The sequence below is a fragment of the Ascaphus truei genome, chromosome 3 (assembly GCF_040206685.1).
Source record: "Ascaphus truei isolate aAscTru1 chromosome 3, aAscTru1.hap1, whole genome shotgun sequence".
Lineage (NCBI taxonomy): Eukaryota > Metazoa > Chordata > Amphibia > Anura > Ascaphidae > Ascaphus > Ascaphus truei.
Window position 1 is genome coordinate 103243440 of NC_134485.1, and position 15159 is coordinate 103258598.

At 44.6% G+C, this 15159-nt stretch overlaps 1 protein-coding gene across 19 annotated transcripts in view; it reads left to right on the forward strand.

The window, feature by feature from the left end:
- MYO18A (myosin XVIIIA) overlaps window positions 1-15159 on the forward strand; it is a 207796-nt gene that overhangs the window by 48422 nt on the left and 144215 nt on the right. For 18 of the 19 annotated variants that reach the window (XM_075594641.1, XM_075594644.1, XM_075594629.1 and 15 more), the window contains 3 exons: window positions 2319-2495; window positions 6724-6814; window positions 13733-13925. In XM_075594641.1, coding sequence (XP_075450756.1) covers window positions 2319-2495; window positions 6724-6814; window positions 13733-13925 — 461 coding nt within the window. Of the gene's footprint in view, window positions 1-1148; window positions 1198-2318; window positions 2496-6723; window positions 6815-13732; window positions 13926-15159 lie in introns of those variants that run through there. The other variant, XM_075594647.1, reaches the window with a different exon arrangement.

The following is a 15159-nucleotide window of genomic DNA, read 5'->3' on the forward strand; positions in this document are numbered from 1 at the left end:
GCGGCCTCGCCTCTTTCTTAGCTGTACTGTTAGTGCATGGTTTTGATGCATGCCTTCCTTTTGTGCCGTGTCTCTGCATGCTGATGTAACTGCATGTTTAGGCAGTTTGGTTTGACCTGAAACCTGCGGACTGTTTTTAGCCTGCACACAGGAGACGTTACCCCTCTCGGTGACGAAGAAAATAGGGGCACTCTCAGTTATGGTGAAGAGCTGCCACGGGTACTCTGAAAGCCCGAACGGGTTGAGGTGTAGCAGTTCCTTAGAAGGAGAAAAATGACGGCACTCCCGTGGACTTGGTCAAGGAATAATTTTAGTGATGAAAAAGTACAGGGATCAACGTTCGCTCCTAGTGTGGACCTTTGTCAAGATACAATTGGGACCGAAAACGTTGATCCCTGTACTTTTTCATTACTAAAATTATTCTTTGACCAAGTCCACTGGAGTGCCGTCTTTTTTTCTTCTAAGGATCCCTCTCAGTGAGTTATTATCAAGCCCCATGCGCCCGGGTAAAAGGAAGTGTTAACCCCCTCTGTCAAAAGTGCTACAACAATGCATTGCTTTGCACGCCCTCCTTGCCAGCAAGAGGTTAATAGCTCTGTCTCTAACCCTTTTGCTCCAACAAGGGCCCTACATTGAAATTTTCTCAACAGTAAATAGGGTAAAAGTCATCTTGCTTGAATTAAAGTTGGAATTATTAAGAGGACTAAGGCAAGAGAGCGAGGGGTGGAGATGGTTTCCAAGCTTAGACCAAAGTGGCTGCTTAAACTGCAGTTAAAGACGCCCAGAAGTTCAGAAGAGCAAACTAGATCATATATTGTCAATTGAACGCCTGTGCTTGTTTAACACCTTCCCCACCAGATTGGTCAAAGTTCATTGCATGCACTAAAGGCTCTTCTGGGCGCGAGGGAGGTTTGTGCAGAATATGAAATCACTGGCCCTCCAGCAGAGACCCTCTGTAATCCCATGAATGGGCTGCACCTCTGGTTTGTAGTGTACACTAGAACAGCACACAGATGCCTGGCTTTGCGCGTCCTCAACCTGCGACCTGTTCTGTTCTTCTCGTCTTTTTTTAAGAATAAAGCCCTCCTATTCAGAGCTGTAAGCTGGTTAACCACGATGCACTGTTTTTCATTTCTAACTGCGTGTTTTTATTTGCATGTTGCATGCTGCTCCGTTGCATTACAGAAGCAGATGAAGGTAAAAATAAGTGTTTTTATCATGTTTCATTGTTACCCTTCCCAATGATTTCGGTCTTCTCTTATCTGTCTATGCTGAAGATCTGCCCTCTATATTAAACACTGTATGAGAAAAGGGAATTGAGTAATTGTCTACACAGAAGGTCTCACTTCTCATGTGTGCGACTTGTCCAAGAGACTCCTGTGCCGGCACTGTACATTGTTTCATCTCTGACTCTGCCTTGCATGTTACCACAGCAGCCAGGTTCCTGCTCTCAGATTAACGCATTTCCATCCAGATCGTTCCCATCCCGTTATGAACAACATTATTACATACATCCTCTTCTCACAACAAAAATCTATCCCATGGTCACGTAGCCAGTGTCATGTGTTTGGCTTCTGTGGTGGGCGTAGGGCTGTATTTCCATGTTTTTATCCATACGAAATTTCCGCCCATGTTGACTGGAGCTGTGTTTAATTTGTTGGTGGAGGGAAATAATTGCATTCTACTTGGTGGCTGCTGCTTGTTCTTCATTCATTGTTGGAGAGCTGGTTCTGGAGAGGTGATGGGTACTTTACCTCATTCATTATTGAAGTGTGTTTCATTCCTTGCTGTGTGTGACTTCACCATTCCTTGGTGTCTGATGGCCGTTAATAGGGCAGTGCACCTTAACAGCAACACCCAGCAGAGAGAGTTTCACCCCAATATTGTTTCGCCCAGTTTACATAATAATACGTGCTATTTTCAAGCTTATTAATTAGAAAAGGAGTATGTGTATTTGCAAAGCAATAGTCAAACATTATCGATTATTTTTGGGTAGTGCTGTATACAAGGTTTACTTTTTTTTGTAGCAGCACTTTTAACATCACTACAAGGGGCATACATTATAGTATTAATCTCCCATTCTCTCACAATGGGAGAAACAATTGCAAAACAGTGAAAAGTCACAGTGTCATCAGGGTTCAGTTTAAGGCAGAAGAGCTCTGTAGCAATGCTTTTCACACCGCGTGCCATTTGGGTGATTAAAAAAGTGAAGTCGCAGAGCTTTCAACCCCTCTCCCTGGTATTGCTGTTCTGTCGCACGTTGTTGCTGAAGGGGATGCTTCCACCATGTTCTCACCAATGTATATGCCCTTCCACAGCTGGCAGGAAGCAGTTTGCCCGGCACGAGTGGGCGCAGAAAGCTGCGTATCTCTTAGGCTGCTCACTGGAAGAACTCTCCTCATCCGTATTCAAGCACCAACCCAAAACCGGTGGCTTACAGAAGTCCACGTCTTTCCGCCAAGGCCTTGACGACGGGAGCCTGGGAGATGGCTCAGGTAGGGAGCAGTATCTCACTGCTGTTGAAGAATGTTATCATTACGATATATATAATCGCACAGCAAATTGTGTACACGAGCAGAGCCAGTGGAAGTATTTGAAGGGCTGAAGGAGTGTCTCAGTGAGTAAAGGCGCTGACTCTGAAAACAACGTCACTGAATGTGAATCAGGGGAACCTGGTTCAATTCCCGGTGCCAGCTCCTTGTCACCTTGGGCAAGTCATGTTATCTCCCTGTGCCACTGTGTGCACTGTCAGTGCTATACAAGAAAAAAAACTATTATTATCATGGTCATGTAACTCATTGAAGTAACCAATTAAATTTGGAGATACAAACGCACAAAATCTGCATTAAAGAGCTGCTCAGTGCTTCAGCACCTCAGTGATCATTACCTCTATATTCCACTGATTTAATTGGTTTGTGTAGCTGATGTCATAATACTGGATGAAACCAAACAAATTATCTTATTAATATTTGCACACATACACAACACACAGACTGTTTGCTCCACGCAGGTGCATCTACTTGAGCATGTTAGAGTATAAAGATGTTGTGTACATGTTGTTATTAGCATGACAGTACATCAGTTATTTTTTTTAATGTATTTGTTTAAAATGAAACAAATACAACACGATGTTGCAGCGTACAAAGAAATGCAGAACACAGATATATAGGTCTGCACATATGTCAGATGCTGACTGCCTTACAAATAGTTGCCCCTCGACCCAAAGTCATTATTTTGGGTGCTTGTTAAAATCTGCGTGGACAGTGGGAGCAGTGAGCCCCGAGCAACATACCCGCTGCTTTTTCCCTCTGCAAATTACCATTTATCCTGCCGGCCGGTCGAATAAGGCAGCTCCCTGCAGCTTTAAGAATGGACCGATGTGCTGGTAATGGGAAGTGGTGTAGGAGATATGTCCTATTAGGACACAACATGAGGGCCCCCCCTGCAGAGAAGCCACATTACGCTAATGCAAAGATGAAATGTAAATAGAGACCGTTGTGCAAAAGTTTACTTTCAGAGTAAAAAAAAAAAATGGTCGTTAAAAGGCCACATGTAATAGGTGAAAATAAAAATGTAGAAAGCTTCAGTCATCCTTAAAATAACAAAAGTACTTTTTTGACCATGGATAAAATAAATGTGTTTCCCTTTTCTTTGGCGCTGCTGAATTTGAGCCCGTGTTTCTGTTTGTATGATTTATGATGACATCATAATTACTATACAAACAGCTGACAAAACAAAAACAACAATTTACCTTTAGATCCGAGGGCTGGCAAACAGTCTTATCACCAGGAAACATCAGATCAAAATGGTAAAAACCCTCTAAAGCTTTTCTTTATCACGCAGAGGGTACTCGTCTGGTTTCTTTCACTTAAAGTGTTAATTTGCTACTTTTAACATGCCACTGTCCTTGGCATGTTGCATGTGAGCAAACTTTTTACATCAAGTCCCCCTTTTCCTCCGTGATAATAGTCTGCGCCCCCTTGCCTGATGTAATCCTAATCACATGGAAAAAAAAACTTAATAGTTATACAATATAAATGTGAATACAAATATATAAAAATACTTTCATACTTCAACATTTTTAAAACAGCAAAATAAATCAGTGTAGTAATATAAGATAATACGGACTGCAATTTGTTCTCATCATCTCTCTTGCCCTCCCTCCTCATCCTCTCTCTCGCCCTCCCTCCTCATCCTCTCTCTCTCGCCCTCCCTCATCCTCCTCTCTCTCTCTCCCTCCTCATCCTCTCTCTCTCGCCCTCCCTCATCCTCCTCTCTCTCTCTCCCTCATCCTCTCTCTCTCGCCCTCCCTCCTCATCCTCTCTCTCTCGCCCTCCCTCATCCTCCTCTCTCTCTCTCTCCCTCCCTCCGCATCCTCTCTCTCTCGCCCTCCCTCCTCATCTTCTCTCTCTCGCCCTCCCTCCTCATCCTCTCTCTCGTCCCCTCCTCATCCTCTCTGTCTCTCTCCCTCTCTCCTCATCTCTCTCACCCCCTTTTCTCTCTCTCATCCCCTCTGCTCCACTCTCCTCCTCTCACCCTCTCCTCCCCTTGTCCCTCTCCTCATCCCCTCCTCCTCTCACCCCTCTCCTCATCTCCACCGGTCATCCCTCTGCTCATCTCACCCCTCTCCTCATCTCACTCCTCACCCCTGCCTCCTCTCACCCCCTCTTCCTCCTCTCACCCCATCAACAACGCCTACCTGGCTTCGGTGGAGGTGGGCCGTGGGAGAGGAGGACTCTGGGAGAGGAGCAAGGCGGTGACAGAGGAGAACAGCAACGGGAGAAGAGTTCGGAGGGGCGACAGAGGAGTTGGATGGCGGGAGCGAAGCAGGACGGCAGAGTGGGACGGCCGGGGAGGAGAGCAGTGTAGCAGCGGCAGACACCGAAAGTCAGCGAAGACTTCCGGGTCAAATCGCTGGGACACGCTCCTCCCCGTCGTCCTCTGTCGCCCTGCGCCTCTCTGGTGGTCCTCTGTCGCCTTCTCCCGCCGACGTCCTCTGCCACCACTCCCGTGGTCCTCTGACCCCCCTTAAAATATCTTGCGCCCTCCTAGTTTGTGCAACCCTGCACTTTTGTCTTTGGAGGGGGCTGCCCCTTTTAACTTGGTTCCTGGTCTTGTACGGTTGTATACTTTCATAGCCGCTTTTACTAATCTGGGTCAACCACTCCTCACACATTCTGGCAATGAACGTGTTAAGCCAGCACATTTTGCATTCACTGCTACACACACACAAACAAACTCAAATCTGGCTTTTACATCGCCTAATCTCTATTTCCCCCTCCCCCGTGACTTTGCATTGCGTAACCATTCCTACAAATCCCTAATTGAAACATCTCCAGCGCTACCGCCGATGTTAGGCCGACATCATCTTCTCTTGCTTTCCTGCGTTCAGTTTTCATCGACACACACAAAAAAAATAAACGCAGGAAAAATAGGGGTAATAATAACAGGGAAGGAAAATATTGTGGTGACAGCTATCTTTTACAGTATGTGACCTGCAGAAAACGGCACTTTAGATGAAGACATCCTGACCCACATAATCTGTCTGGTTTCCAGCCTGCTGTGAAGCCTATGTGTTCTTTTTCCTCCACTCTGTTTTTCAGTGGTTAGGATACCTTATTATGTACCCCGGGTTGCTCTAATCTCCACTATGTACCCCACAACCTGTTCTGTATAATCCAAACATAAATTCATTTGTACAACAAATTGTTACGCACACTTATATCGCAATAGTACTTTTATAGAGTTACTGTATAAGACCATTCTGGTCTAGATATCTGTATATTTTGATACCGTGTTAATCTAGTCTGCAACTCCCTGCACAGTACTTGGGATGCTTTACACAGGGGTAGCACGGACCTCTCCCATACTAATTCCCTTCATTCCCGCTATCATCGCACATGATGGGCAGCAGCCAAAATCACAGTGAAGATGTATATTCTGAGGTTACCATCTCCTGCTTTAGGACATAACCTCTGCTATAGCATATTTCTCCCTCTTAAAAAGTGCATCCCTCTTTTACCGTGTTGATATTCCCAATGCCCGCTTACGGTTCGCCACGACTCACCCAACCGCTAGAAGCTGCCATCGCCGGCCACTTTGCCACTAAGGTAAGTGCCTTATCCTAAAATACCCTACCCAAAGCCCTTACCCTATAACCCCTTAAAATAACCCCCTACCCTAAGCATTAAAAACCTTAAATTAACCGGGTACCCTACCCACTGAAACCCCTTAAATAAACCCCCTACGCGAACAGCTAAAACCTTAAACCCCTAACATAAACACTAAAAACCTTAAATTAACCCTAAGTACTAAAACCCCTTAAATTAACCCCCTACCCTAGACAGTAACGGCTGGCGGTGGAGATTCCAGCGGCAGGGTGAGTCACGGCGAAGCAGCGGCGTCCATTTTGTCACGTTCTTCCACAACGTACATGTTAGAGGTTTTTTTAATGTTACTGTACCTGAAAGGTTTAATGATAGAAATCTCTGTTTTAGTTGCTCTTCATTGCACCATCTCTATTTCAGTCATGTCTTGGAGTTAGGGCATCTAGAAATGAGCCTGGCATTGTACTTGAGGCCTGACCACTTGCCTCCCTCTTCTGTTGTTAATACCTTTCATGAACAACTGAGAATCCCGATGGTTCTTTCTTGTTCTCTTGTTTCATTGTTTGCTAAATGTTAAGTAATATCCCCTGCAACTCATTTTCGTTTCCACACAAAGGTCCCAAGCTGTCTGCGCTGGAGTGCCTGGAAGGCATGGCCTCTGGCTTATACTCTGAACTTTTCATGCTGCTTATTTCTCTGCTAAACAGGTAAGGAGACTGGACTATATTTAGGGGGCACAGAATGCACATGGAAGAGATTTCATGGTGATGCGCAATAATAATGTATTATGTGTATCTGTATGTGAGCATACACTGTATGTGTATACTTCTGCATATTATTATTATTATTCTGTGTATGTTTATATAAATATATATATATATAACAAAAAAATTAGTGCAAATGTCCAAATAGAGAAAAAAGAATTATATGACAATTTATTAAAACAATTAATAAACACCCCTATCAAAATAATCTATATAGGATAAACATATACCATAAAACACATATTACTAATAATGCTTACAAACATGAAAATGAAATCACCACATACAGCTGCTAAGTGAAAGAGGATAACCTTGCTGGTGTTGACCACACAATATGGTCCAGGGGACTAGCTTTGTAAATAAAGGAAGACAGATTGGAGATTGCTATGACAATAGATCACATGTAAAGTCCAATGGAGCATACACAATAGTATTATAAAGTTCCGGCGAAGATGGGTAAATGCACAGTGCTCGATGTATATCTCACCCATAACCACGTGTTCTTGATGATGCTAGGATGTCCGTCGGCTGTGTCTCTCACCGTAGGGAGACCGCAATTATGCCGATCCGAATACAAATCCTAGGAGATTGCTACAAGTGGTGCTGCCCCGATGGAGCGCCACACTTTTTAAAAATTGAATACATTCCTAATAAGAATTGTGTGTGTGTGAGACTGCCTGGGTGGGCGGGTGACTGCCTGGGTGGGCGGGTGACTGCCTGGGTGGGCGGGTGACTGCCTGGGTGGATGGGTGACTGACTGATTGCCTGGGTGCCTGACTGACTGACTGACTGCCTGGGTGTGTGACTGCCTTTGTGCCTGACTGACTGCCTGGGTGGGTGGATGACTGACTGACTGCCTGGGTGTGTGACTGCCTTTGTGCCTGACTGACTGCCTGGGTGGGTGGATGACTGACTGACTGCCTGGGTGTGTGACTGCCTTTGTGCCTGACTGACTGCCTGGGTGTGTGACTGCCTTTGTGCCTGACTGACTGCCTGGGTGGGTGGATGACTGACTGACTGCCTGGGTGGGTGGATGACTGACTGACTGCCTGGGTGGGTGGGTGACTGACTGATTGCCTGGGTGCCTGACTGACTGGCTGGGTGCCTGACTGACTGACTGACTGCCTGCCTGGGTGTGTGACTGCCTTTGTGCCTGACTGCCTGCCTGGGTGTGTGACTGCCTTTGTGCCTGACTGACTGCCTGGGTGTGTGACTGCCTTTGTGCCTGACTGACTGCCTGGGTGGGTGGATGACTGACTGACTGCCTGGGTGACTGCCTGGGTGGGTGGATGACTGACTGGGTGTGGGGGGGTGGCCCCTATATATTTTAAAAAGACCCCCACCACCCCAATACATATACAAAATACCCCCACCTGCCCAATAACATACAAAATACCCCCACCTTCCCAATACATGTACAAAATACACCAACCATCCCAATACATATACAAAATACACCAACCACCCCAATACATATACAAAATACACCAACCACCCCAATACATATACAAAATACACCAACCACCCCAATACATATACAAAATACACCAACCACCCCAATACATATACAAAATACACCCACCACCCCAATACATATACAAAATACACCCACCACCCCAATACATATACAAAATACACCAACCACCCCAATACATATACAAAATACACCAACCACCCCAATACATATACAAAATACACCAACCACCCCAATACATATACAAAATACACCAACCACCCCAATACATATACAAAATACACCCACCATCCCAATACATAGACTTACCTTGGGGATGGTATCAGGAGGAGGGCAGTGGATGCGGAGGGAGGCTGGTGGATGCGGAGGGAGGCTGGTGAATGTAGATGTGGAGGGGGGCAGTGGGTGTGGATGTGGATGTGGAGGGGAGCAGTGGCACCCAGGCTATGGGACTACCACACCAGTCTCCCCCAAACATCCCCCCGCTCAAACAGCTGCCAGCGGGCGGTAACGGGGGAGCGCCGGGAGAGAACCACACCCGCTGCACGGCTACATAGGACCCTCCTCCCGATCGAGGAGGGAAGCGCCCGCCAAAAGCGGGCCAAGAGGGGGACACGCTGGGTCCAGCACCCACGCGCCAACGTTGCCTGCCCCCCCTCCGCGAGCCTACCACCCGCCCCTTATACAGTATAAGAGAGCAGATGGCCCACAAATACAGATGTAGATAGGTGCTAGTCCCATAAGTAAGGTATAATACAAGGCTCCTTACCAGGCAGACCATAGGATCCAGAGAATCCAGGGAACACACAGCAAGGAAGAGGCGGCACACTTAGTAATGATAAAAAAATGTATTCAGCAGCAGGCACAATCACCGACGTTTCGGTCCTAGGGACAGGACCTTTATCAAGGGAGTCCCTAGGACCGAAACGTCTGTGATTGTGCCTGCTGCTGAATACATTTTTTTATCATTACTAAGTGTGCCGCCTCTTCCTTGCTGTGTGTTCCCTGGATTCTCTGGATCCTATGGTCTGCCTGGTAAGGAGCCTTGTATTATACATATACAGTATATACTCACACACATATACATATATAAACACACACACACACACATATATATATACACACGCACACACACACACACCACACACCACACACCACACACCACACACACACACCACACACCACACACACACACACATATATATGCCAAGCTTAATATTCAAAAACAGTCAATACCGTTCTGTGGCTAACTAAATGCTTTTATACAGTATGCAAGCAGCTCACAATGTTCAATAGTTAGTCCCAAACGTACAAAAACATGACTTCTAGATCTAGAGGTTAGTTGGTTGTACAACGATGTATGCTTTGATCACAAGAGGTTAGCCACAGTAGAGGGATAGATGCAGCCTCCTAAATAAAGTATCCTCTTCTTTCCATAATCCACATCTATTATATAAAGAAGCGCAAGAATTCCTCCAGAACACATTCAACATAAACTGTATTAATCTTGTATACTCTGTAAGTGCATTATAATGTGACTACACATTGTATTAATAAAAGCATTACACTATGGAGGCATTCTTGTGTGTATGTGTTTATGTATGTATGTATATGTATATATATATATATATATATATATATATATATATATATATATATATATATATATGTATATGTGTGTATATATATATATATATATATATATATATATATATATATATATATATATATATATAACCCTGTTTTAGCCATAGATCCCTTTGTTAATCAGTATTGCCGACCTGAGGAAGAGAGGAGAACTCTCGGAAGCTTGTCCTATGACATAAATTGTTAGTCCAACTAAAAAAAGATATCACCTAATACTGAAGTACTCATTTATTCTGCACTATCGCAACTGGACTAACACGGCTATTTCCGTTTTATATATATTCGCAGAGGGAGGCTAGTGGAAGCGGAAGATATATACATATACACACACATTATTACACTCCTGTCTCCGCCACCACCAACCACTTTGCTTTCCTTGGCTGCCAGGGTGGTTTCAGCATGCAGGCGTACTATGCCTTCGATTTGTTTTATACAGAGCTGCATACCCTGCATAGCTAAATATTAAAAAAATATATGCAAATGAATTATGCAATGTTACCGTCTCTTACAATAAAGAAGGCTAACCTGGCGACATATCCCTAATTATTAATGAGCATGCACACTATGGTAATTAGGGCTCTGTTAGAATCAACTTTTGATTACTTGTAGCTGAGAAGAATTGTGTGACTGCTGCCAAGCGTTCAAGTATCAGGCAACTGCGTCACTGATTGGATGTTAAGAGACCTCACTTATCCCCCTCTTCCAGTTTCCAACGAGTGTGTTACATTCTGTTTGATCTATCAGCTACTACAGTATAGTGCAATGCACTTAGGCCATGAATACATGCGTCGAGTGTTTGTGTAATGGACTTGGCAGCACATAAAGCAGAAGTCCATCGCTTCAAAGTGTTTTTGTGACAGTCTACATTAGAAATGGAAGTACTGATCCCTAAAACCCTTTAGTTGCGAAGAGTTACTTCTACTGCTAATTGTTCGGTCATATTTACAGCTGCATTGTGGTGGTCACCATGGATACGTTGGGTTATCCTTCTTCAGGATTGATAGAAATGCATTAGGGTAATTAAGCAGTCCTAGGGCATACGGGATACCAAGGAATGCAGGGAACTGTAATAGAGGAAACACCACAATTAAAATATTACACCATGGCCATGTGCTGCCCCGAGGGCCGGTGCAACCACTAGGCGACTTAGGCGGTCACCTAGGGCGGCCCCTTTGTTGGGGGGCGGCGAGAGCAGTGGTGGAAGAGTGCAATAAGCACAGGGTGGCAGCAGCAAAGGAAGAGGGCGGCAGTGGGAGAAGAGGACGGAGGATCACGGGAGGGGAGCCGGGTGGCCATGGAGGAGCATGCCCCAGCGGTCCAACCGAAAGTCTTCACTGACTTTCGGTGTCTGCTGCTGCTACAGTGCAACTCTTCCCCGTCCGTCATCTTCTACTTCCGCATTCCTCTCCTCCTGCCGTGGTCCTCCTCTTCTTCCCTGCTCCTTCCATACTCCTCTTCTCCCGCTGACGCCCTCCTCTTCTGCTGCCCTGCTCCACCGGCAGGTAGGCATAGCTAAGGTGGTGAGGAAGGGGAGAGCAAAGGAGGGGTGAGAGGAAGAGGAGAAGGAGGGGACTGAGTAAGAGAAGGAGGGGGCTGATAGATGAAGAGGAGAAGAAGGGGTGTAGGAAGAGGAATGGGGAGGGGGTGAGAGGAGGAGTGGGGTAAGGGGGTGAGAGGAGGAGGTGGGGGGTGAGAGGAGTTGGGGGGTCAGAAGGGGAGTGGGGGGTGAGAGAGGAGAATTGGAGAGAGGAGGAATGGGGATAGGGGATTAGGCGAGAGAGGATGGAGGGGTGTGGTGAGAGCCCTTATTTAATAGCCGTACTGTGAGTGAAGATAGTAGGTAATAACATAGCATGAAAACATTTAGGGGATGCAAATGGTCAATATGCTTAAACCCTCAGTGATGTATATGTTGAGGTTGTAAGGAGATGAGGAGCCCATGTGTATTTCTTCAAACAGGTATGTGTGAACTGGATTCTACTATCAATTGCTACAGATTTTAAAATGTATTAACATTGGTATGTGTGAACTGGATTCTACTATCAATTTGCAAGATCCTAACATTTAATTAACAATTTGGTGTGTCTGTTGATTAGGCATACCCCTCCCTTAATTATTAGTCAATGTGGCTGTGTTTTAGCATACCTAAGGCAGGATACTTTGGCTGTGAGCCATATGGCTGTGTAACATTTAAGTGTGTAGCAGAGTTAATCTTGGAGTTAGAAACATTTAAGTGTGTAGCAGAGTTAATCTTGGAGTTAGTAACATTTAAGTGTGTAGCAGAGTTAATCTTGGAGTTAGTAACATTTAAGTGTGTAGCAGAGTTAATCTTGGAGTTAGTAACATTTAAGTGTGTAGCAGAGTTAATCTTGGAGTTAGTAACATTTAAGTGTGTAGCAGAGTTAATCTTGGAGTTGAAATTGGAGGTGAAGATTGAGGATCTGAACTCTGAACAACAACTTTACAACTGTGAGAACTTTTCTTTCTAAAAGCGGTGATTCTTTGTACTCTTCCTAGCCTCCAATACCTGACCAGTCTCTCCTCCTGTAGCTCACTATGCCCTCCCTATTTCTTTTTCTGTTTACTGTTTCCTCGCTCCTTTGTGAACATCCCTGTTCTCTCCAACATCCCCACTCCCCACTGCACCATTATTTATACACCTCTCTCCCAACAACTTCTTTACCCCTCAATAAAAAACACCCCCACAAGTCCTCTATTCACACCCTCTATCTACTCCTTCCTGCTGCTGGGGATCTCCCCTAAGCCTGAACCCAGACATATACACCTGATCTTACCCACGCCTCCCTGCCATCTCTTCCCCTGTAAATGGTGTTAGCCATTTCATTTAACACTGACTAACCTTAAAACTTGCCCCACAAATCAAGCATCCCAAAAGCCTGCACTCATGGCTACTGTCCCACAGTCACTTATACCACCCATTGTGGCCAAGCACACCCATCTACAGCACGTATTCCCTCACCTGCTCTCTCTGTAAGTTTCCCCACAAACCTCTTAGATTGTAAGCTCTTTGGGGCAGGGATTTCCTTTCCTATTGTCTGATTTTTGCTGCACTTATTGTATTATTAAAATTCCCTGTACTGTAGTCTTTGTGAAGCGCTGAGTACACTTTTGGCGCTATATAAATAAAGACATACAATACAATACAATAACCAGCCAGTGCTCTGTGGGTAAATCACTTCATCTCACGTTATCTCACTGTGAATCTCTTCAGAAAAAGCTATTCACTGCGCTTGTTACTCTGCAGTGTACAGCATAGTATGACTTTGCTGCACTAAGTAAAAGTTATTTATGTGCTCATGTCCATAAACAGGCTCAGAATCTTTATATCTGCCGTTTAAGTGCTGGATGATTTTAGAGGTTAGAAGAGGGTGTATTTTAAGTGTAGCGCTCCACATAAAAGGCTCACTATCTTATGCATACACAGTGCCTTGGGTTATTTGTTTTGACTCTTTTTATTATCGACATTAATATTATTGATAACCGATGCACATGAATATGCACCAACTTGAGTACGTGTTGCCGCTGACTCCTAATATTCTTCATATCGTCATTAAAATGAACTGATAAAAATTCTTCGTGGACGCTTACCAATTTGAGAGTGTTCAGTGCACTCAGTTTGTCCTATTGAAAATGAATATGAACTGATTAATTTGAGCTGAGTGTGTGCATTAGTTTGAATGCATGCCGTGCATCTTATGCTTCCTCTCCTGTGCCCGCAGAGCTCTGAAATCCAACCAGCACTCCCTCTGCTCCATCATGATCGTGGATACTCCCGGCTTCCAGAACCCAGAGCTGGTGAAGCAGGGGCGAGGTGCCACCTTTGAGGAGCTGTGTCACAACTACGCCCAAGAGAGGCTGCAGGCCCTTTTCCACGAGAAGACCTTTGCACAGGAGCTTGAGCGATACAAGGAGGTATCCTCGACGTTGTGTGTCTGGCACTAATAACGCTTGGTGTGGCCAGACTTTACAGTCACAGCTGCACTGAGCACGGTGCTGTTCCAGGCATTAATCCATTTTTGTTTCCTTGGAGTATTCATTGCATTGTAGGCTCATCTAGGGGTGAATGGGTTGGATTTAAAATTGATGTTTCCCAAAGTCCTATCTGCGTTAAAAAACAAAATGTTTAATTTAATGAATAATCCTTTGGAAGCCTTTTACAGTGAAAGGGTTAAATCCACACTTCTATATTTTTTTCTATCCTCCCCTTCTATCAGGCAAATTAATTTGCAGCTATCCCCAAGCATTAGTCGAGTGATGCAAATTGCCGATACGTCTCTATGCTTCTTCAACCAAGAGTAGGCCAGAGATTTGGGAAGCCACTGCAGGAGGCAGAATGACCTCTATTGATGATGACCACTATGGTTACAACAAAATGTGCTTTCGACCTGCCCTGTCTCCATCAGGATCAGTTGCAAATGGAGGGGATTATTTATAATAAATGGAACTGTAATAAGTGTGTGAACCGCATCTCATACAATATGTATATGTAAGATGTTGAATACATATTTATTTAACCAGCGCCGTATACGCTGGCCCTACTGAGAAGGAATCTTTAAGAGCAAGGTGGTTAGTACAATGAGGGAAACTAAGCTCCCAAAGGGCATTAAAACCAGTGATTTTACACCTGATTAAGTTGCATTCATGTATTTCCCATATTTTATTAGTTATCGGCATCTTTGCTACATAGTGTACAACAATGCAATGCGTTTTGTTTGAAGAAGAGGGCTTAGTGTTCTTAAATACCTCCACCCAAAACAACAGTACATGGATAAAGGTATCACCCTCACCCAACCAAAGGTATCATCCTCACCCAACCAGTCTCCGCGTATTCATCTATTGCTGGTTATTGTTGTGTTTGTCATAATCAACTTGTTTTTCAGCATCTCCTCCATAAGTTGGAGCCTGCCGCAGTTACCAGTTTACTTCTTATATAGCGCCTGAGCTGCTCTTCCCTCTTTATACAGCACATGTTTTCATTACTTTTCTGAGTCCTCCCTTTTAATGATTTTTCTTCGATGTAGAACTAATAACTTATTCTGTCTGATAGCAGTAATGCTCTAGATGATTAAACATTCATTGGTTGAATGCTTTTGGTGCAGGAAGTTCCTGGGATACATTTGTTGGACGAGGTTACGTCACAACCATT